At 57.0% G+C, this 22,494-nt stretch overlaps 1 protein-coding gene across 3 annotated transcripts in view; it reads right to left on the reverse strand.

Moving 5' to 3' along the window:
• LOC116950282 (V-type proton ATPase 116 kDa subunit a 3-like) overlaps positions 1-22,494 on the reverse strand; it is a 46,930-nt gene that overhangs the window by 9,242 nt on the left and 15,194 nt on the right. For all 3 annotated transcript variants that reach the window (XM_032967972.2, XM_032967971.2, XM_032967970.2), the window contains exons 3-16: positions 17,366-17,463; positions 16,467-16,601; positions 15,230-15,306; positions 14,519-14,645; positions 13,492-13,574; positions 13,207-13,300; positions 12,372-12,449; positions 11,499-11,630; positions 6,568-6,712; positions 5,779-5,918; positions 5,293-5,447; positions 3,908-4,004; positions 2,406-2,524; positions 1,342-1,546 (exon numbers count right to left, since the gene is read on the reverse strand). In XM_032967972.2, coding sequence (XP_032823863.1) covers positions 1,342-1,546; positions 2,406-2,524; positions 3,908-4,004; positions 5,293-5,447; positions 5,779-5,918; positions 6,568-6,712; positions 11,499-11,630; positions 12,372-12,449; positions 13,207-13,300; positions 13,492-13,574; positions 14,519-14,645; positions 15,230-15,306; positions 16,467-16,601; positions 17,366-17,463 — 1,685 coding nt within the window. The remainder of the gene's footprint in view (positions 1-1,341; positions 1,547-2,405; positions 2,525-3,907; positions 4,005-5,292; positions 5,448-5,778; positions 5,919-6,567; positions 6,713-11,498; positions 11,631-12,371; positions 12,450-13,206; positions 13,301-13,491; positions 13,575-14,518; positions 14,646-15,229; positions 15,307-16,466; positions 16,602-17,365; positions 17,464-22,494) is intronic.

A 22,494-nucleotide genomic window follows, 5' to 3' on the forward strand; every position in this document is an offset into this window, starting at 1 on the left:
GTAATCACTGGTCACTATCAGTGGGAGGTGTAATCACTGGTCACTATCAGTGGGAGAGGTAATCACTGGTCACTATCAGTGAGAGGGGTAATCAATGGTCACTATCAGTGGGAGCGGTAATCACTGGTCACTATCAGTGGGAGGCGTAATCACTGGTTACTATCAGTGGGAGGGGTAATCACTGGTCACTATCAGTGGGAGCGGTAATCACTGGTCACTATCAGTGGGAGGGGTAATCACTGGTCACTATCAGTGGGAGCGGTAATCACTGGTCACTATCAGTGGGAGGGGTAATCACTGGTCACTATCAGTGGGAGGCGTAATCACTGGTCACTATCAGTGGGAGGGGTAATCAATGGTCACTATCAGTGAGAGGGGTAATCACTGGTCACTATCAGTGGGAGCGGTAATCACTGGTCACTATCAGTGGGAGGGGTAATCACTGGTCACTATCAGTGGGAGGGGTAATCACTGGTCACTATCAGTGGGAGGGGTAATCACTGGTCACTATCAGTGGGAGGGGTAATCACTGGTCACTATCAGTGGGAGGGGTAATCACTGGTCACTATCAGTGGGAGGGGTAATCACTGGTCACTATCAGTGGGAGGGGTAATCACTGGTCACTATCAGTGGGAGCGGTAATCACTGGTCACTATCAGTGGGAGGCGTAATCACTGGTCACTATCAGTGGGAGGGGTAATCACTGGTCACTATCAGTGGGAGGGGTAATCACTGGTCACTATCAGTGGGAGGGGTAATCACTGGTCACTATCAGTGGGAGCGGTAATCACTGGTCACTATCAGTGGGAGGCGTAATCACTGGTTACTATCAGTGGGAGGGGTAATCACTGGTCACTATCAGTGGGAGCGGTAATCACTGGTCACTATCAGTGGGAGGGGTAATCACTGGTCACTATCAGTGGGAGCGGTAATCACTGGTCACTATCAGTGGGAGGGGTAATCACTGGTCACTATCAGTGGGAGGGGTAATCACTGGTCACTATCAGTGGGAGCGGTAATCACCGGTCACTATCAGTGGGAGCGGTAATCACTGGTCACTATCAGTGGGAGGTGTAATCACTGGTCACTATCAGTGGGAGGGGTAATCACTGGTCACTATCAGTGGGAGGTGTAATCACTGGTCACTATCAGTGGGAGCGGTAATCACTGGTCACTATCAGTGGGAGCGGTAATCACTGGTCACTATCAGTGGGAGCGGTAATCACTGGTCACTATCAGTGGGAGCGGTAATCACTGGTCACTATCAGTGTTGTTCTCGATGAGCACCAAAGCCAAAATGACACCATTGTCATTGTTACCATAACAAACTCTCCCGCTGACCTGGTGAGCATAGAGGTTGTCCGAGCTCCTGAACATGAACATGTTGATGAAGTCGATGAGGATGCTGGGTGCCGTGTTGGACATGCTGGTGGGCCACGCCACCCACTTGTAGATCACGATCACCACCAGGTAGCCGAACAGCGCCAGCATGAACACCATCTCCGGCACAAACACCAGCAGGATGCTCGGGAAGTCGCGGAAGTGGCTGTCGGCGGTGAGTGCCGGGGGGGAGAGGTGGAGAGGAGGAACGGGGGATCAAGCACGCACAAACGCATGGGATTTATTGCCCAAAACGCCAGAATTTTATTTTAGGAACTGCTTTTTGTTTTTTAGCTCGTGGTCCTTCCCCCCGCACGTCCGATTAGCCCGGTGGGATACGTACGGTGCGAAAGAAGTTCAACATATAAACGTATGTTTGGAACCGAGTTCCCATGCTTAAAATAAATCAACGCTCTCACTGGGCTTTTATCATCACCATCGTTTCGTACAGTTTAATACTATTGTTGTGATTTTTGGGGCACGCTGCCACAGTTGATGTAAATGTTAGCAGCGCACTGGATTTGCAATCCTGATATCACCAGCGTCAGTCCACCTCCTGGCATAGCAGCTCTAACTATTATAGTTTGATTTTACCAGGTAAGGCCCAGAAGCGACCTGGCCACAAATGTATAGCTCAACGAAGCGGCTTACCACGTGGAATTTTATAGCGGCTAAATACTCTAAACGCGTGTTTCTATACCTGGAGGGGAAAACAGGAGGACGCAGAGAAAAATCCACACAACCACAGGGAGAACATGAAGACTCCAAAATATACAGGCGTCAGGGTCGGGATCGAACCCACGACCTCTTGTATACCAGGCGAGGGAGTTAACATCTCCTAGCCACCGTGGCGCCCCTCTCGCCACAGTGAATCGTGCCGGTATGCGTGTCGGTGTCGTGAGGAGCCCCGGTACAGAATACCGCCACGTGCCGGCACTATTCCTCAAACTGTCCGGAGCAGCGGGCGTGTACGGTGCAAGCACCGCAGTGTGTGGTACAGCGCTCGCGTGTGGACAGCGCATTACACGTGGTTGAAGCAGCTGAGGATGACTCCGAACGTCATGTGGATGACGCCCAGCACCACGGACATCTTCATCTTGTACGAGTTGAGGAAGGTCAACTGGTTCTTGGCCAAGCCCCAGATCTGTGACCACAATCGGCACGTAGAGATTACAAATCAGCCAAACGCAGCGAGCTGAATGGGCCCAGCCGAGTCACCAATGACTCCATAATATTACAATTGGTGTTTCACTAAATGTGAAGACATCTCGACCTTTGGGAAGTAAAAATATTTTCCATAATCGAGGTTTTTGGGTTAGATCGCGTGAATCTAAACGTAGTAAGGTTTGTCACGGGAACAGAACGTGCCAATTCGTGGCTAGTATTGCACACCGAGTACGACGTTTCACCAGCAATTACAACCAGCATGATCAGGAGAATTCTGGAGAAAGCCTCCTGTTTATGTTGACTTTCACGTGAGGAACGTTGCTCTTAAAGGACAGTAGAATGAGTGGGGAAGTGCTGCGCCCACCCCCCCCCCCCACCCTACTGTGTGGAACAGAGCACTTGAGAAGGGGATCTCAGAGGTGGCTCTGTGGTATCCGCTTCCGCGGGCCCTTTCCCCTGAACTACATGAAGACGTGCACACTGCTCTCTGCGAGACTTGCGAACGGATTCGCCGTCTCGTGGCGACGCGACGCTCTTCGCCCCGATCGGGATAACGGTTTGTATGAAAACAAAACCGATAAGGAGCCGAATACACATTTACAAAAACACTACACAGGCCGAGGGGCAGAGCGCTGCCCACCCAAGCGCTTATTCCGATTCGATACGGCTTCACGCCTCGCTCAAAACAGCAGTGGATCGAGCCCGGCTGAGGAGATTGATGATGAATGATTGGTAAAAAGAAAAACCCGAAGTGGATGAGGGGCCGGCGACGACGACGGTGGCAGTGCGTGGGCCACCTCGCCGCCGCCGTGCTCAGGGGGTTGAGAGCTCCACCTCATCGTGAATGTCGCTCACCGCTGTGCAAACACGCCGCTTGGCGAGCGCCGGAGAGCGGCGGCGGCGGCGTTTCACCTTCTTCATCTTCTTCTTCTTTCTCCGTCGTCGCAAGCCCGGCCCCCCACCCCCTCCTCCCTCTACTGCCCAGACCCCGGCCTCGGCACAATTTCTCTAAACGCCTCCGCGGCTCCCCCGTCGAGAGAGCCGACGGCTACGGCAATCGCTCGCTTAGTGTTAGGAATGGGGGGGGGGTTAAGAAACTCCCACCATTGCTTCTGCTGACCGTTAGGCCACGGGGGCAGCGAGCCCCCACCTACACGGTGGAGCAACGAGGCGAAACAATCCGTTGTACCCCTCTCCATCTCCATCTCCCCTCTCCCTGTCCCCTCTCCCCCTCCCCTCCCTCTCCCCCTCCCCTCTCCCCTCTCCGATCGCGATTCTCGCCGCTGTCATCATCTCGCCTGAACCGCCGCGAGCACCGCCGGGTTTTGCCGCGGCGTTGCCCGTCAGGCCGAGTATTTACCGGGTCGATGCCGAAGGGGTAGGGGGTTGTGAAGACGCCGCTGATATTGGGGTCCAGGGCGAGCAGCTGGATGCTGCTGATGTTGGTGTGCGTCACGCTGGGGAAGCAAGCGAGGTGCAAGAGGCAAGCGTCACCCCCTGTCTGCTCGCTGCGCGTCACCGTTTGCGAGGAGCGGTAGCGTGGCGGTTAGTGCGCTGCGCTACTAACCCGGCTGCCCGAGTTCAATTCCCGTTCACGGTCAACACCAGTGACGATTACATAAACAGGTTCTGGGCTTCTCCTAGGTCAACTCGGCCTCAAATGAGTACCTGGAGAGACAAAGGTGGCCAGGCACGGTGCTGGCCACCCACCCCATCGTGTGCCGTGCCGGACTTGATAGGTGCTCGCAAACAGCACTTGCCCCCAAACAGTCTGTTAAGGCTACACGGGGGATCTTTGCCTTGGTCACTTTGTGTGTCACTGTGGTGATGTCACCGCCACTTGGTGGCAAATGTTGTTGTCATTGCATACGCGCATTTGTGCCTTGAGTGTGTGTCTCGAATGTGCGAGTGTGTATCCGAGTGTGTGTCCGAATGTGTGTGTGTGTACACGTCAATGTGTGTGCGTGTCTGTGCGTGCGTCTGTGCACGCGTGCCTGTGTGTGCGTGTGCCTGTGAGTGCGTGCGGACGTGTCCGAGTGTGTCTGTGCGTGCGTGTACTTGTGCGTGCATGTGTCTGTGTGTGCGTGTGCCTGTGGGGAGCGGTAGTGCAGCGGTTAGCGCGCTGCGCTATGAACCTGGCGACCCGAGTTTGATTCCAGCTCATGGCCAACACCAGTGACGATTATCTGAACCGGTCCTGGGCCTCCCCTAGGTCAACTCGGCCTCAAATGAGTACCTGGTGCAGTGTGTAAACATTGCCACTAGGGAGACAAAGGCGGTCGAGCGTGGTGCTAGTCACCCACCCCCTCGTGTGCCGTTCCAGCCTTCATAGGTGCTCGCTAACAGCACTTGCCCCTACAGTCTGTTAAGGCTATATGGGGGATCTTTGATCTTTGTTTGCCTGTGAGTGTGTGCGTTACTTGTGTCCGAGTGTGTCTGTGCGTGTGTGTGTCTGTGCGTGCGTGTGTCTGTGCGTGCGTGTGTCTGTGCGTGCGTGTGTCTGTGCGTGCGTGTGTCTGTGCGTGCGTGTGTCTGTGCATGCCTGTATTATGTATCCGAATGTGTCTGTGCGTGCGTGTCTGTGCGTGCGTGTGTGTGTCTGTGCGTGCGTGTATGTATCCGAGTGTGTCTGTGCGTGTCTGTGCATGTCTGTGCGTGTGTCTGTGCGTGCGTGTATTTATCCGAGTTTGTCTGTGTGTGCGTGTATGTATCCGAGTGTGCGCGCATATCTGGACGTCTGCGTACTTCCAAGATCCTTTGATCATGGCGGTGACGTTCCAGGCCGAGGGGAAGATCGTCAGCGGCTTGGAGAAGCAGTCGTTGTAGATGAATCCCGTGTAGATAGAGAAGAGCCCCATGAGCAGCATGATGTAGCGCCCTCCAAAGAGCTGCTGCCAGATCTACTCCCAGCCGACACGGGTACGCAGGGGCCATCCACACGGGCACACACGGGTAAGCACAGGCTCACGCGGGGCACGCGTGGGTTCACGGGTCGGCGCCCGCTCACGCCACTCCCGACAGTCGCTCCGTTTAATTTGAATATTTTGGGTAAGAAGCGAAACATTATTATCCTGATTGTTCTTTGACTGCGGGCTGTACGATATCAACTCACGGGCCCTGTCCGACCCGCTGGGCCGTAGCTACCCAAGCTTGGCCCACAGTCGCCCCCCAGGCTCTCCCCGTGCCCGGCCAGTCGTCTCGGGACGACGATCTGCGTCTCCCGGCGCCCACCTCGTTGTTGCTGCTCTTGAACGCCTTGTTATTCTCCTTCAGCACCATCCAGAGGGCGAACAGCAGCAAAATGGCACCGTGGCCCAGGTCGCCGAACATCACGGCGAAGAGAAAGGGGAAGGTGATGATCGTGTACGGCGCTGCGGGGGGAGAGGGCGGAGAGAAGGAACGAGGGAAAAGAGAGTCAGGGAAGGGGTCTCAGTTGAAGATGGCCGTGAGATGTTAACTCCCTCGCCTGGTATACAGGAGGTCGTGGTTCCGATCCCGACCCTGACAATGCCTCTGTATGTGGAGTCTGCGGTGTCTCTCTCCTCGTGGTCGTGAGGATTTTTCTCCGGGTCCTCCGGTCTTTCCCTCTTCACATTTAGAATTAACAGCACCACACGTTTAGATTATTTTGTTGCAATACATCTCCACTTGATAAGCCACTTCGTAGAGTTGTCATTTGTGGCCAGGTCGCTTCAGAAAAAAGTAATATCGCTCAATAGGTCTTACCTGGTAAAAAAAAAATTGTTTCTTTAAGTTTTAGTAGTAGCCGTGGTGGTGATGACAGTTGGGTGATGCTGGTGGGTGCAGTGACCGTGATGATAGCAGTGACGACGGTGGTGGTGGTGGTGGTGGTAATGGTGCTGGTAGCAGCGGTGATGATGAAGACGATGGCGAAGACGATCACGTTGGCCGTCACGCTCTCACACACCACCACGGCCCGCTTACAAATGCTTGCGGGCGCGCAAACGTTCACGCACGCACAGACGCGTCGTCGCGGTCGCGAGCGGCCACGCGACCCACCGGGGTTGACCTCGCGGTAACTGCCCACGCCGTACGCGTCCACGATGCCCTGGAAGCTGCTGGTGAAGCGGTTGGTGCGGTTGAGGGTGGGCGGCTCCTGCTGCGTGGGGATCACCGTCAAAGTGGCCTTCTCCGAGTGGACGTCCTGTCGGCAGACGCGTCGCTCGCTCAGGCGACGCGGGGCGTAGGCGCTACGCACCAACAGTCTGTTAAAGGCTATACAGGGAATCTTTGTTTTGTACGGGTGCCCACGTGTATGCGCACACATGGACACGCGTGTATGCGAGTCGCGAGTGGCCGTCTGTGCAGGTGTACACACACATTCGTGTGCATACAAAGATCAGCCCCGTTTAGCCATAACTGACTTATGAGGCAAGTGCTGTTAGCAAGCACCTCTGAAGGCCGGCACGGCATATGAGGGGGTGGGTGGCCAACACCAACCGCCTTTGTTTCCCCAGTGGCGATGTTTTTATACACTGCACCAGGTACTCATTTCAGGCGAAGTCGACCTAGGGGAGGCTCATGACCGGTTCAGATAATCGTCACTGGTGTTGGCCGTGGCCAGGTATTAAAGTCGCGTCGCCAGGATCGTAGCGCGGGGCGCGAACCGCCACACTACCACTCCGCACGTACAGACACGTACACACACACACGTACACACACGTACACACACACAACAACAACAACAACAACCGCCATTCGCCACTAAGTGGCGGTGACGTCACCACGACGCTTGTGCCAGGCTATGTGCACCCTGAGGCCACGTGAAGTGTCGAACGCCCGCTGGCAGGAGGTCACGGGGCAGACCCAGGTGCCACGGGTCGACTGACTGAGATGACTGGCTGATGCACCACCTGTGCCCCCTACTGTGCCAACCTGCTGTGCTTTAGCCACCCGGCGCTCCGCTCGCTGTTGTGAGCGTCGCTCCTCCGCCCTCCGTTGTTGTTGGAGGGCGACTGCCTCCAACTGCCCAGTAGCATCCTTCACGAGCCTCCTCCACAGAGGCCGATCTTGACACCGCTGGTACCAGTCATCGGCAAGTCCACTCAGCTCCACGTCCTCCTGTACCACATCACTCCATCTCTTCTCTAGCCCGTGCCGCGCCCGCTTAGCCCCCTCAATCCGGCCAAACAAAAGCTGTTTCGGCATGCGGTGGCTGGGCATGCGGGCTACATGACCCAGCCATCGCAGCCTTGCCTGCCGGAGGAGCTCACCGATGGGACCCTGCCCAGATCTTTCAAGGATTTGTGAGCTCCTCACACAATCCAGTCTGGTTAAACCCAGGATGGATCGTAGGCAGGTCAGCCTAAATGTTTCTAACCGGCGAAGATGTTCCATTAGGGGGGTCCACGTTTCGCAAGCGTAGAGAAGGGAGGGAATGACCGTGGCCGAGAAGACCTGAAGCTTAGTGCGGAGCGACAGACCAGGTAGCTTCCACACAGCGTTACGCAACCGATGAAAAGATATTGCCGCTCGACTGATTCGGAGTGAGACCTCTGCTGTTAAACTGGAGCCAGTCATAAGCACACTGCCCAGGTATGGGAAACTCTCCACTCTCTCCACAACTGCCCCATCACCGATTGGGAGTTGTGGGGGTGGAGTGTCCGATGGTACAAAATACCCAGGCAGGTGCTTAGTTTTGGTGGGGCTGATGGTAAGGCCCCACCTCTTAGTGGCACGCTCCAGTCTCAGCAGCAGCGTCTCCAACTCCTCCTCTGACTGAGCAGCTATTACCAAGTCATCAGCATACATAACGTGGTTGAGCAATAGGGAGCCATCCCTTGACCGCACCCGGGCATCGATTAGCCTCCCATTATATCTGTACCATATGGAGATTCCCCCGGTACAGCTATTGAAGGCTTCACGAACTACGTGGTCAAAATAGATGTTAAATAATGTGGGAGCCAGAGGACATCCCTGTCGCACCCCAAGGTGTACAGGGAATGGCTCTGACTCCCGGCCACGTAGTTTTACCCGGGCCCGCTCACCATCATGAAGGTCCTTAATGATCGTGAGCAGAGGGTCAGGTACTCCAAAAGCACAAAGAACGACCCAGAGCCCAGGCCTACTGATGGTATCATAGGCCTTGACCAGGTCAATAAAGCAGAGATGTAGGTCTTGTTGGAATTCCCTACACCTCTGCTGTAGCAGACGGACAGAAAATATGGCATCCGTGCAGGACCGCCCTTTCCTGAAACCGCATTGGGGCTCCGCAAGCCTCTCCTCAGCGTGCCTGGCAAGGCGATGCTGAATAATCCTTGCCAGGACCTTTCCCGGCACACTGAGGAGTGAGATGCCCCTGTAGTTGTTACAGTCTGTGCGGTCCCCCTTCTTAAAAAGGGGGACCACCAGGGCATCCTTCCAATCCTGCGGAACCCGTCCAGTGGTCCAGACTGTTGTTATGATGTCATATAGGGCAGTCTGTGCACAAACGCCACCCTCCCTCAGCATTTCGCTTGGGAGATCATCTCTGCCCGCTGCCTTTCCTGGTCTCAGACTCCGTATCGCCTTCAATACTTCCTCAGCAGATGGCACCTCAGCCAGCCACTCACAGGGGGTGACTTCATCCAATATTTGAGGCACCGCAGCCTCAGCAGGGTCATCCTCACTTTGTGCCACGATGTTTTCCTGGCTGTGGGATTTTCCCTCCCCCAGGACCTCACAGAAATGCTCAGCAAATCTGCGAACCTGTTCCTGGGGGTCGGAAATTGGATCACCGTTTTTTCCCCTAATGATGGTAATAGGTGTGGCGCTGCAGGTTACTTTTTTGATGGAGTTAAATAGCGATTTGTGATCACGGGCCACTGAGGCAGACTCCATCTCCTCAGCAACCCGCGACCACCACCCATCCTTGCAGCGCCTCACGGCTCTCCGAACCTCCGAGCGAAGGCTGCGGTAAGCCTCCTCATTCTCTGACGTGGGATTCTGTAGCCGATGACAGTGGGCCTGTCGCTTTTTCTCAACCATCCTGAACAACTCCTCTGTCATCCAGGGTGTCTGGGGAGGTCTGGACCGCGTACCCAAAGCAGCCATTGCAGCTGCATGAGTCACAGTCCTAAACCTCGCCCATTTACCCTCGACATCAGGAGGAGTCGGGGACGATGCCAATCCCAGCTGCAAGCGATGATGAAATTCTCGCTTGCAACTTTCATCAGATAACTGAGACCAGGCCACTTTAGGTTGGAATGGGGTCCTGGGTGTACACCCACCACCGGAGTGGAAGAATGGCAGGCGCATCTTACAGATGACTAGTCGATGGTCAGAGGGCAGATCAGCTCCACGGTAGGTCCTGGTGTCAAGGACATGGGCTCGCATTCGCTGGTCCGTCACTATGTAGTCCAGCAGATGTTCTTGCTTGGACCCGGCATGCATCCATGATGTTGTGTGGATGCGCCGATGCCGGAACAGCGTGTTGGTAATTACAAGCCCATGGGCTGCACAAAAATCTAGCAGCCTCCTACCGTTGTTATTGAGCTGATCTGGCCCATGCCCTCCAATCACTCCAGACCAGGTGCCAGTATCATGACCAACTCGGGCATTGAAGTCACCCAACATGATGACTCTATCCCGAGGGGCCACTTTAGCCAGCAGCTGTGAAAGGAGGTCATAGAAGGCATCTGACTCATCGGCTTTGCCTGCATCCCTCCACGGATGTTCATCTTCGGTGGGGGCATAAGTAACCACGACCACCATTCCTCGCCTCCGGTTGATGGGAAGGCGAGCCCAAAGTAGCCTGGGGCTTACAGCTTCCCACACCTCACCGCCACGCTCCCACGCCCCCTTCATTCTTTTGTTCAAAAGAAGACCCACACCCTGTTGTTTGGCAGTCTGCTGCCCCGAGTAGAGGACTGTCCACCCCTCATGGTGGCAGGAGCCAGAGCCGGTCCACCGGACCTCCTGAATGCCGCATAGATCCAGGCGGTACCGGTCCAGCTCCCGACAGAGGAGTGGCAGCCTCTCCTCTGCAGTGAGCGTTCGAACATTCCACGTGGCCACCCGTAGTGGCTTTTCGTTGTTTCTGGAGTAGCCCCGAGGGTAGGTATTCAATCTCCTGGCTCCGCCAATTGGGGTTTGGCCAGGAGACGTCATAGACGCCTGGCCCCCCGGGGCCTCCGGCACAAGCTTAGTTGTTACATATTTCACTTTAATTCGTGGTTTTGTGGTAATTAATTGAAGGTGGAGGGGTTACCAGCCCCTCGCACCCGTCCAGAGCCCCCGTTTAGCCCCTGTGGTGGACACATATGCCATGAGGGGAGGAGCCAATCAAAATTGGAACTCCCCCCACAGCACTGTCCACGACAGAGTTGCCCGTCCGGCACCGCGAGGAGGTAGGGGGTTGTTTTGCCGGACTACACACACACACACACGTACACACGTACACACACGTACACACACACACGTACACACACGTACACACACACACGTACACACACACGTACAGACACGTACACACACACGTACACACACGTACACACACACACACACGAACACACACGAACACACACACACACGTACACACACACGTACAAGCAAAGACAAAGATCCCCCATATAGCCTTAACAGACTGTAGGGGCAAGTGCTGTTAGCGAGCACTTATGAAGGCCGGAACGGTACACGAGGGGGTGGGTGGCCAGCACCACGCCCGACCGCCTTTGTCTCCCTAGTGGCAATGTTTACACACCGCACCAGGTACTCATTTGAGGCTGAGTCAACCTAGGGGAGGCCCAGGACCGGTTCAGATAATCGTCACTGGTGTTGGCCGTGAGCGGGAATCGAACCCGGGTCGCCAGGTTCATAGTGCAGTGCGCTAACCGCTACACTATCACTCCCCAGATACACACACGTACACACACATACACACACACACGAACACACACACACACACGTACACACACACACGTACACACACACGCGCGTGTGCGCCGACGTACGGAGGCTTGCAGCAGCGCCTCCTCCACCCTCGGCTTGTCCTCGGTCGGGCACCACGCCTCACCCACCAGGTAGTTGCGTGCGTCGTAGTGGCACTGGTTGAGCACGTGGTAGACGGCCTTGGCCTTGCGCACCTTGTGGGGGTAGGGCGGGGAGCGGAAATTACAAGCGGCGGCGACGGCGGCGTCAGCGCTGGCTGCGTTCCCCGAGCTCTCTCTCGCGGCGGTGCCGATCGATCGCGAGTTTCACTTCGGGCGTTTGGCGCACCCCCCCTCCCCCCCACCTCCGCTGAGCTGGGGAATGCGGGGAAGAGGGACGGGGGCGTGGGGGCAGTAGTGCGGCTCATGACCGTAGCAGCCACAGGCGCCGGGGTGCTTGTTGACTACTTTATTTAAATGGCGATTAAAAACCGAGGCAAACATTGGTTGAGGTAGCACAACAAGAGCAAATTGTCCGTGGGACTGATTGGCCTGCACCACAGACAGCCTCCTTCATCCATGGCTCCGCCTCCACGGTGCTGTCGAGCAAAGTACGCAAAAAGGCGGACAGCACAAGGGCAATGCAAACGCCAAAGCATTAACAGCTCGGGTTAAGCAGCGTTGGAGTTCATTATCAAAGCATATTTGTCTGTGCGGTTAACGCAGACTGGACGCCTTGTAATACGCCTCTATGTGGTGTTTGAACGCACCTGGTAAAGCATTTAAACATTTGTTGTATTCATCGTTAAACTGGCAACAAGGGTCCCCTAGACAAGACGACGACGCAGCTAAAGGGGCCCACGCGTCCGTGCCGTTCGTAACGAGAGATTGGGGGAAGGCGGCGGGAGTTGATGTTGAATCGTCGAGGGCGGAGACAGCCAGGGGGCGGCGGCTCACCTGGACGAGCCACACCGAGCAGACGCTGGCCGCCTTCTGCAGCACCTGCTTCCTGTAGGCCTCCGTCTGGGAAAGGACCTGCAGGGCGGCGGCGACGGTGGGAGAGGGGGGATCGGGGTAACGCCAACAGACGGAGAAAACTCGCCAAGTCAGGGGTGTGAGGTAGGGGGCGGTGTGTGGCTAGGTGGTGCTGTGTGGGTTGGTGGTGGTGTGTGGGTAGGTGGTGGTGTGTGGGTAGGTGGTGGTGTGTGGGTTGGTGGAGGTGTGTGGGTTGGTGGAGGTGTGTGGCTAGGTGGTGCTGTGTGGGTTGGTGGTGGTGTGTGGGTAGGTGGTGGTGTGTGGGTAGGTGGTGGTGTGTGGGTTGGTGGAGGTGTGTGGGTAGGTGGTGGTGTGTGGGTAGGTGGTGCTGTGTGGGTTGGTGGAGGTGTGTGGGTAGGTGGTGGTGTGTGGGTTGGTGGAGGTGTGTGGGTAGGTGGTGGTGTGTGGGTAGGTGGTGCTGTGTGGGTTGGTGGAGGTGTGTGGGTAGGTGGTGGTGTGTGGGTAGGTGGTGCTGTGTGGGTTGGTGGAGGTGTGTGGGTAGGTTGTGGTGCGTGGGTTGGTGGTGGTGTGTGGGTAGGTGGTGGTGTGTGGGTTGGTGGTGTGTGGGTTGGTGGAGGTGTGTGGGTAGGTGGCGGTGTGTGGGTAAGTGGTGGTGTGTGGGTAGGCGACGATGTGTGGGTAGGTGGTGGTGTGTGGGTAGGCGACGATGTGTGGGTAGGCGACGATGTGTGGGTAGGTGGTGGTGTGAGGGTAGGCGGAGGTAGGCGATGGGGGTAGGCGGCGGCGAGTCGCTCACGCTCTGCAGGTCTGCGATGCGGATGTCCAGGCTGCCCAGCAGCTCCTGCTGCTCCCGCTGGGAGTCGGGGCAGTGGAGCAGGCGGCAGTGAAAGCTGCAGCGGGGGGAGGGCAGGGGAGCGAGGAGGTCAAGGTCGTCACAATCGTCATCGTAGCGATCGTCGTCGTGGAGATCGTCGTCGTGGAGATCGTCGAAGCCATCATCGTCGTCGCGATCGTGGAGGGTGGAGGCCGGGTGGTGAACTCGCGTGGACGTGCGGGCGCGGCGCCGAGGGCGGCCACTCACCAGCTGCTGATCTTGCGCACTTTGTCACCGATGCGCTCCCCCCAGAAGGAGATGGAGAAGACGGAGAGACGCACCGGCTCGTCCTGCGGGCCGTGACGGCAACCGGCCACACAAAGCCACAAGCGTCATCGCCACCGCCACCGCCACCACCGCATTGACCAGTACCGCCACATTTACCGATGACATCACTGATACCACCATAGCCATTATCAGCACTGTCACCATCACCACCGCAACCACCGATACCACCAGTAACCACCACCATGACCATTAACCAGCACTGTGATATTCATCACTACCTCCTCCACCGCAATCACCAATCACCACGAGGATCAGTAGGAGTGGGAAGGCCTCGCAAGGAGTGGGCTACCTCACATCGTAGGTGCAGTCCCACCTTCACAAAGGTAAAATAAAATAATCTCCCAAATGCGACTAAGGTGCACAGCAACAATTAGCGGAACACATCGTGAACGCATGCTCACTGGGTTGCCTCTGTGTGAATCTATGGGTCTCCTCTGTGTGAGTCAATGGGTCTATGTGCGAGTCTATGGGTCTCTGCGTCAGTCTACGTGTCTCTGCGTGAGTCTATGAGTCTCTTCTTCTTTGGTTCTTTCGGTAAAGTCACGTAGAATGAGAGTCGCGACTCTAAGGCTCTTTGTTCCTCTCACACAGCTTAAAAGCCGTGATCTGAACGTGGCTCTCTCACTCCAGCGCTGTCCTACCAGACAGTCTCGCCCCCTTCACCTGATGAAGGCCGCTTGTGTTGTGGCCGAAACGTCGTGAGAATATTATTGTGTTATTTTATTTTATCAATGTATTATTTTATTCTCATTCTACGTGACTTTACCGAAAGAACCAAAGAAGATGAATCATTGCAGTCACGAAAGCTTTAAATCGAAATCTATGAGTCTCTGTTTGAGTCTATGGATTCACAACGTAGACATTGCGCGACGCTATTCATGTCCACTTGAGGGAGTGAGGAGGAGGGGAGCGGGGGGGTTGGTGCGAGTGTGGGCAGGGGACGCACCAGGAAGGGCACGGCGAGCGGCTCGGGGAGCTCCATGGAGCGCATGAAGGTGAAGCCTCGGCACACGCGGAACAGCATGAGCTCAAACGCCGGCACCTTCTGCGGGTCGATGGTGCCAAACACCGTACTGCAGCACACACACACACAGACACGTACACACACACAGACACGTACACAAACACACACACAGACACGTACACAAACACACACACAGACACGTACACAAACACACACACACACACACACACGTACACAGACACAAACACACACACACGTACACAAACACACACACAAGACACACGCACACAAACACACACACACAAGACACACATACATACAGATGAACAAAGACACAGACACACATATAGACATACATACAAAAGACAAAGATGCCCCGTATAGCCTGAACAGACTGTAGGAGCAAGCGCTGTCGGCGAGTGGCACCTATGAAGGCCGGCACGGCACACGAGGGGGTGGGTGGCAAACACCACGCCGGGCCGCCTTTGTCTCCCCGGTGCCGATGTTTACCGCACACCGCACCAGGTACTCGTTTGAGGCCAAGTCGACCCAGGAACGGTTCTGCTATTGGGCACCGTCACCAGCCGTGTGTTGCCCGGACCGTCGGCGGCGCGGCGGCGCGTTCCCCCGCGCCGGGAGGCGTAGACCGGTTGCCGAGAGCACGGCGGGGGCCGCGGGGGTCAGGGCCCTCACCTCATCCTCATCTCGTTGGGCTGACTCCCCGCGGCATCCGCGGCGCGACCGTTGAAGAGGACGGGCGAAGGAGGAGCCTGCGCAGAAAACGACCACCACAGGCGTACGAACGGGAGAAGAGCGCGTTAGGGGCGCGTTTTAACAATTTCTCGATTTTAGCCATCTGAAAAAAATCTGAAAATATCACATTTGGCCCAGATTTGAGATTTGGAATCATCCGGAAAAAAATAATAAATGCTCTAGATTTGAAAAAAAAAGTGACGTCAAGTCCACGGTTTTTCCGCCAAAAGTGTCGATGCCAGGCGACGCTGCCGCTTCGATAATTAAGCAATAACCATCAGAATATCTGAACATCCGCAAAAGAAGTCTGTAATTGTCCTTCGAGTCAAAATACGATTATTTAAAATCCAAAGCTTCGTTGGAATGCTTTAAAATCCACGATATTGGAGCGGAGAGTGCGTGGAGGGGAGTAGAGTAAGATGGGAGGAGAAAGGTGGGAGAGTGGGTGGAGGGGAGTAGAGTGAGTTGGGAGGGGAGAGGTGGGAGAGTGGGTGGAGGGGAGTAGAGAGTCAGGAGGGTTGGCACACATGATGTGAGTGCGTTCTCCGTTCCACGATGCACACGAGAACAAGAGTTGCGACATTTTCTGTTTGCGGAAGGTTTCCAGCGGTGGAACTTTCCGCAAAAACCAAACTCCGTTCCATTTACAAATTTGACCCGAAGATTTTCCCCCCAGAGGAAACATTCACATTGTTTTTAACTTTACATTATTTAATCGAGACATCAGTTGGGACGAGTGCAGACGTTATGACGTCATGACGCGTGGCCCGACGGCACAGGGGAGCGTTTATTAACCCTTTCCCGTTCCGACGACGGACGTGTACATTCATCAGTTTTTCTTTCTGATTCTGTTCCGATGACGGAATGGGACCGGAAGAAAAAACACAAAAAACTGTATTGGTCCCGACGCTCCCACAAGGCCATGCGGGAGGGCAGGTGACAGAGTTCAGCGCCAGCGATAGGAGAGTGCGGCGGACGTCTCGCTACACTTCTCTGCAGTGAGATTCAGCGGAAAACGGGGACCCCCCCACACCCTGAAACTTGTAGACATCCCCCAACAACGGGAAACGGTTAAAGTGGTCCCAAGCAGAAAGTCCAGCTGGGGGTCACAGCTACCCAAGGCCGGACTTAAAAACGCGGCCGCCACTGCCGCCGAATCCGCGGAGGGGGAACTCACGCCGTCGTCCCGGCAGAGCCTCTGGACGGCGCGCAGCAGCGCTGCGTACTCCAGCAGCTCCGTCAGGTTCTTCTGCAGCGTCTCGCGGTTGCGGCTCACCTCCAGCAGCTCGCGCATCAGCTGCTCCGTCTGGGTCTGCGCGGGGTTACAGGTAAGGGGGTGTGGAGCGGCGATGGGCACGGCGGTTCCGCGAGGTTTACTTTACCCCGAGTTCCAGTCCAGGCTCCGGCGACTACTGCGCTGTAGATGGAGCCGTTCTCTTCGTCTGGTTCACTCAAGCTGTCAGACACTCTAGGCTAGGATATGTTGGTGTGAGGGGTGTGCAATCCCACGCCCCCCTCCGCCCAATATCATCAGTTCAGCCAATCGGTGAACTCGGTCGATCTCTGGGTGTTCATACGTAGTACCATTGCCGGTGTTACTCGGTGCACCGCGGTCCCTGACGACGTCACGAGTTCGTCGTGGACTCGTCGACGACCGTCTCGGCAGAAACTCCCGGTGGGCAGCGGTCGTCGCCATCAGCAGGCCTTGTCGACGATGAAATTCCCGTCGGCGATTCAGATATCAAAATTATCACCGGCCCCAGTGCCGCTGGCGAAGTAGCCGGCGAGCCCAGCGAGCGCCGGGTCGTGCGCTCGGGTGATCACACTGCACACGTGTGCGTGTGATCGCACCACGTGCGCGTGATCGCACCACGTGCGCGTGATCGCACCACGTGCGTGTGATCGCACCACGTGCGTGTGATCCCACCGTGCGCGTGATCGCACCGCGTGCGTGTGATCGCACTGCGCACGTCCCTGCGATCACACCGCACGCGCGTGTGATCGCACTTCTCGCGTGCGATTGCACCGCGTGCATGTGCAGTTGCACCGTGTACACCTGCACCGTGTACACCGTACCTGTATGTGCAGCGCGTCACGCGGCGAAGGCGCCAGCGGGTTGACTTCGCGCGAATCCCCTGCCAGCTTCGCCTTCACCACCTCCTTCTCCAGGAGCCCTGCGTGGGGCACACGGGACGGAGGAGGAGTCACTCGCGCGTCGCGCGGACGGTGGTGATGGGAGGAGGGAATTCCAGAGCGGAGCAGTGGGAGGGAGGAAGCAGGGAGAGAAGTGTGGTGGCCTGCGGTGCGGTGAGTGGGTGTGTTGTGTGACCTGCAGTGCAGTTAGTGGGTGGGTGAATGAGTGTGTGATAGTGTTGTGTGGCGAGTGAACACAGTCTGGTAGATCGAGTACTCAACATGCGTGGAGAAATGTTATGAGCGTGAAAAGATTCCCATTGTCCGTCCGTCCATCTGTCTGTGCGTCTGTCTGTAAAGGGGGAGAGGGAGGGTGTGATAACTGTTGGAGAGGTGATCCAGTATGAATGAGACAGGAGTGTAATCCTTTTGCTGCCATTAGAGACTCGGCTCAATTGAGAACCGGGACTGACCACCTGGCCACAAATGCGAGCTGGACAAAGTGGCTTATCATGTGGCAGCCAAATACTCTAAACTCGTGATGTTGATTCTAAATATGGAGGGGAAAACCGGAGGACCCAGAGAAAAATAAACGCGACCATGGGGAGAGAGACACAACTCCAAATATACAGCAAGCGTCGGGGTCGGGATCGAAGCCGCGACCTCCTGCGTACCAGGTGAGGGAGTTAATATAAACGCCCCACAGCAGGAGCATTGCGAGGAGTTAAACCCCCGTGAGAGATCACCGTGGTATCGGGAGGGACTCCTAACGGCCGTGTTAGGTCACGTGGACGGTACGGGGGTTTAGCGCTGTACACACAGCCGGAGACTGTCACGTGAGCCACAAACAAAACCGCCATCGTTTATTGCAGTTCAGCACAGGGTCGCTGAAACCCGGATTTGGACCCCAGGATTTGTGCGGAACCGGCTCGGCGTTCCGATCCTCCTGGCCGGCGCGACGTCCAGCTCACTTCCCGCTGCACGCGGTGCTTCACAACGCTCACGGCGATGTGGTGGGACGGTGACGGGGTGGGACGGCGACGTGGTGGGACGGTGACGGGGTGGGACGGTGACGTGGTGGGACGGCGACATGGTGGGACGGTGACGTGGCGGGACGGTGACGTGGCGGGACGGTGACGGGGTGTGATGCGGTGACGTGGTGGGACGGTGACGTGGCGGGACGGTGACGGGGTGGGACGGCGACGTGGTGGGACGGCGACGTGGTGGGACGGTGACGTGGTGGGATGCAGCGACGGGGTGGGATGGCGATGGGGTGTGACGACGACGGGGTGTGATGCGGTGACGTGGTGGGACGGTGACGTGGCGGGACGGTGACGGGGTGGGACGGCGATGGGGTGTGATGCGGTGACGTGGTGGGACGGCGACGGGGTGTGACGGCGACGGGGTGTGATGCGGCGACGTGGTGGGACGGCGACAAGGCGGTGTGACGACGTGTAGCCGCGCGGGCCACACGGAGCGCTCCTGCCCATGTGCCCCGTGGGTCATTTCGGGACCCGATCCGGCCGCGTGCGACGGGAGTGGCGCGCGACCGATTCCCACGCTTGGCAGTTTTAATTTCTCCCCTTGGCAGCTTGGTGACGACGGGCACACACGCCCACCAGAGATACCGTGGGCAGGGGTGGCGGGGTGGGGGGCTGCCAAAATCCTGTAGAGCAAGAGAGTCGCACGGCTCATTCGCTCCATCGCCAAACGATTACCACGGTTATCTGCCACCGATCGCCCCCCCCCCCACTCCCTGAGGCCATGGGATGGGTTCCCAAATCGGTAACAGTCTGAGAACTGAATGAGGCACTTGTCAGGCAAAGTGGATTCCAAGTTTAAGGGCACGCTTAACACCCGCGTGAGTCTGTGTAAATGAATATCATATAGAGTAGTAATTAATGACGATGAACCATTTGTCAATAGACCGCTGGATGAACGCCTCCGTCGTGTTTGGTCGTGGGGCGTTGTTTGTTCGACCGAACTTCCCCAGGCCGGGTTGGTGACGAGGGGCCCCCGCCGTTTCAGATGCAGCTCGCCACCGACGTTGGCCGTGGGCCGGGAATCAAACCCGGGGAGCACCGCCGGGTTCCGCCGCTAATCGTCGCTAATCTGTTCCGGCTCCCACACGCGCGAGCCAGCACGGGGACCCGGCGCGCACCGGGGGGGGTCAAGCGGCTCACCCCCCCCCCCCCCCTCAACGACACCGTTTAGTTTGCTGTCCTTTCCCCCCGCACCTCCGATGAGCGCGGTTGGCTACGTACGGTGCGAAAGAAGCTCAACGTACAATCCGTGGATTCCATTTGTTGTCAACAGTGTGGTTAATGTTGCGCCCTCTAGTGGCTGGAAGAGGGGGGGTCATGCGATCCAATCACACCCCCCGCCCTTGTGTGCAGGCCTATAAACCCACGCCCTTAAGCCGAGTCGTTAGCCCACGCGTTTCGCTGTGGGCTAACAAGCGGCGTTAACCACACACGGGTTAACACGCGGCGTTAATCGCGCACTCACACACAAGCACGTGCCTGACGCCCGGCCACAGCTGCCAGCAGTGGTGAAACGTCACCACCGGAGAGACAAAGGCCGGCCACACCCCACCCCCTCCCCCTCACCATGGCGCCCTTAATAGATGCTCGGTAACAGCATTGCCCCAACACCATTAAGGGCTACAGAGGGCATCTCTGTGTGTGTATGCTGGGTACACAACACCGCTGGGCTACAGGGAGGTCTCTGTTTACACAGTGACAGTGTCGTGCTGGGTACAGCGGTGGCAAAGCAACCAGCGCACTGCACTCCGAACAGCACGACCTGAATGTGATAACCTGCTCATGGCTAACGTCAGTAGCAAAGTGATACCCGAAGCGGTCCTGGGTTTCCCCCGCCTTCCCCAACCCGCACCGACCATCGTGGGGTGAAGTAAGGTCAGACGATGGTAAAAATGTCAATAAATGAAGCGTGATGGCACACGTGTAGGGCACAGCGTGGCAAATGAGATCGGGTTGCTACAAGCACACGGATGCAGAGAAACCAGTACCGTCTCCTGTCCACCCTCCCCCATCCACCTCCGCCCTACCTCTCCCCAGCTCCCCCCACCTCCCACCCCCCTAACCTAGCCCCCTCTCCCCACCTCTCCCCATCCTACCACCGGCGTGACTCGTCTCTGTGCCGCGGCTGGCGAGCCCCGACAGGCAGGCGACGTGTGTGCGTGAGCGCGTGTGTGAGCGCGTGTGCGTGTGTGTGCGTGTGCGTGCATGCGTGTGCGTGCATGCGTGAGCGCGTGTGTGCGAGCGCGTGTGTGTGTGTGCGTGTGTGCGTGTGTGCGCGTGTGTGTACGTGTGCGTGCGTGCGTGTGTGCGTGTGTGCGTGCGTGTGTGTGCGTGCGTGTGTGTGTGTGTACGTGTGTGTGTGTGCCGCTGTTGCCCCCCCGACCCCCTTAACCGCAGGACTCTCGGTTGCGACTTTTGTTGAAGGGGGCAAGTCGGCACGTGCGAGGGCCCCCTTGCCCATCGTTTAAATAAATAACGCACGAGGAAGCGTTACGATCGGTTCAATAACTAGGATGTGAAAAAGCGGATCTATTCAGTTCCACAATAATCTTTTACAGCTTCATTTTTTACACGACGACGCACGTACACAAAATGTGTTTGACCTTCCAAGGGTTTGTTCAATCGCCAGCGTCATCCAACAGTAAACGCTCGTGTCCACTCAGTTATGTTTCTCAACGTCCTAAAAATGCCCCCCCCAGCCGCCCGCTCCCACCGATCTTCTCAAGGCCCCGAGGGGGTAAAGTGCGACCTCGAACGTCAATCAATCTCTCGTACCCCCCCCACCCCCACCGCTGCAAGGGGTCGGAAACCTGCAGCTCCAGAGCCGCGTGCGCCTCTTTACGGGCTGCTTCGTGACGTCACACACGCAGTGTACGCATCCGCGTGCGTTGCGACTCTTGAAATGCCTCTTCTTCCGCTGCCAACCCCCTGACCCTCCGGAATCGACGGGAAGGAGACGGCGGCATCACGGCAGCAAGCTGCACGAATCGTGGCCGCTGCCTCCACCACGGATGTCAATAAATAAATAATCCGCCACTCGACCCACCAACTGAGGCCGACTCGCTAACGCTTCCAGCAAGGACGCTTAACGTATCTGCTAAGCCGTGGGGTCGTCTCTGGTAAGCCGTGAAGTCGTCTCTGGTAACCCGTGGGGTCGTCTCTGGCAAGCCGTGGGGTCGTCTCTGGTAAGCCGTGGGGTCACCACCTGGTACCGATGATGGCAGCCTCGGCCGGTTGGTGCGCCCTGTTTTGTCCGGTTTTGTCTTGTTTTGCTTGATCACCTGTGCTGGTGAGAGGGGCCTACTGTTCAGCACACCTGTGCTGGTGAGAGAGGCTTGCTGTTCAGCACACCCGTGCTGGTGAGAGAGGCCTGCTGTTCAGCACACCCATGCTGGTGAGAGAGGCTTGCTGTTCAACACACCCGTGCTGGCGAGAGAGGCCTGCTGTTCAGCACACCCATGCTGGTGAGAGGGGCCTGCTGTTCAACACACCCGTGTTGGTGAGAGAGGCCTGCTGTTCAGCAAACCCGTGCTGGTGAGAGAGGCCTGCTGTTCAACACACCCGCGCTGGTGAGAGGGGCCTGCTGTTCAACACACCCGTGTTGGTGAGAGAGGCCTGCTGTTCAGCACACCCGTGCTGGTGAGAGAGGCCTGCTGTTCAGCACACCCGTGCTGGTGAGAGGAGCCTGCTGTTCATCACACCCGTGTTGGTGAGAGGAGCCTGCTGTTCATCACACCCGTGCTGGTGAGAGGAGCCTGCTGTTCAGCACACCCGTGCTGGTGAGAGAGGCCTGCTGTTCAGCACACCCGTGCTGGTGAGAGAGGCCTGCTGTTCAGCACACCCGTGCTGGTGAGAGAGGCCTGCTGTTCAGCACACCCGTGCTGGTGAGAGAGGCCTGCTGTTCAGCACACCCGTGCTGGTGAGAGAGGCCTGCTGTTCAGCACACCCGTGCTGGTGAGAGAGGCCTGCTGTTCAGCACACCCATGCTGGTGAGAGAGGCCTGCTGTTCAGCACACCCGTGCTGGTGAG

This window comes from Petromyzon marinus, chromosome 38, assembly GCF_048934315.1.
Source record: "Petromyzon marinus isolate PM22_M1 ecotype Great Lakes invasive population chromosome 38, UKy_Petmar_22M1.pri1.0, whole genome shotgun sequence".
In the NCBI taxonomy this organism is placed as follows: Eukaryota; Metazoa; Chordata; class Hyperoartia; order Petromyzontiformes; family Petromyzontidae; genus Petromyzon; species Petromyzon marinus.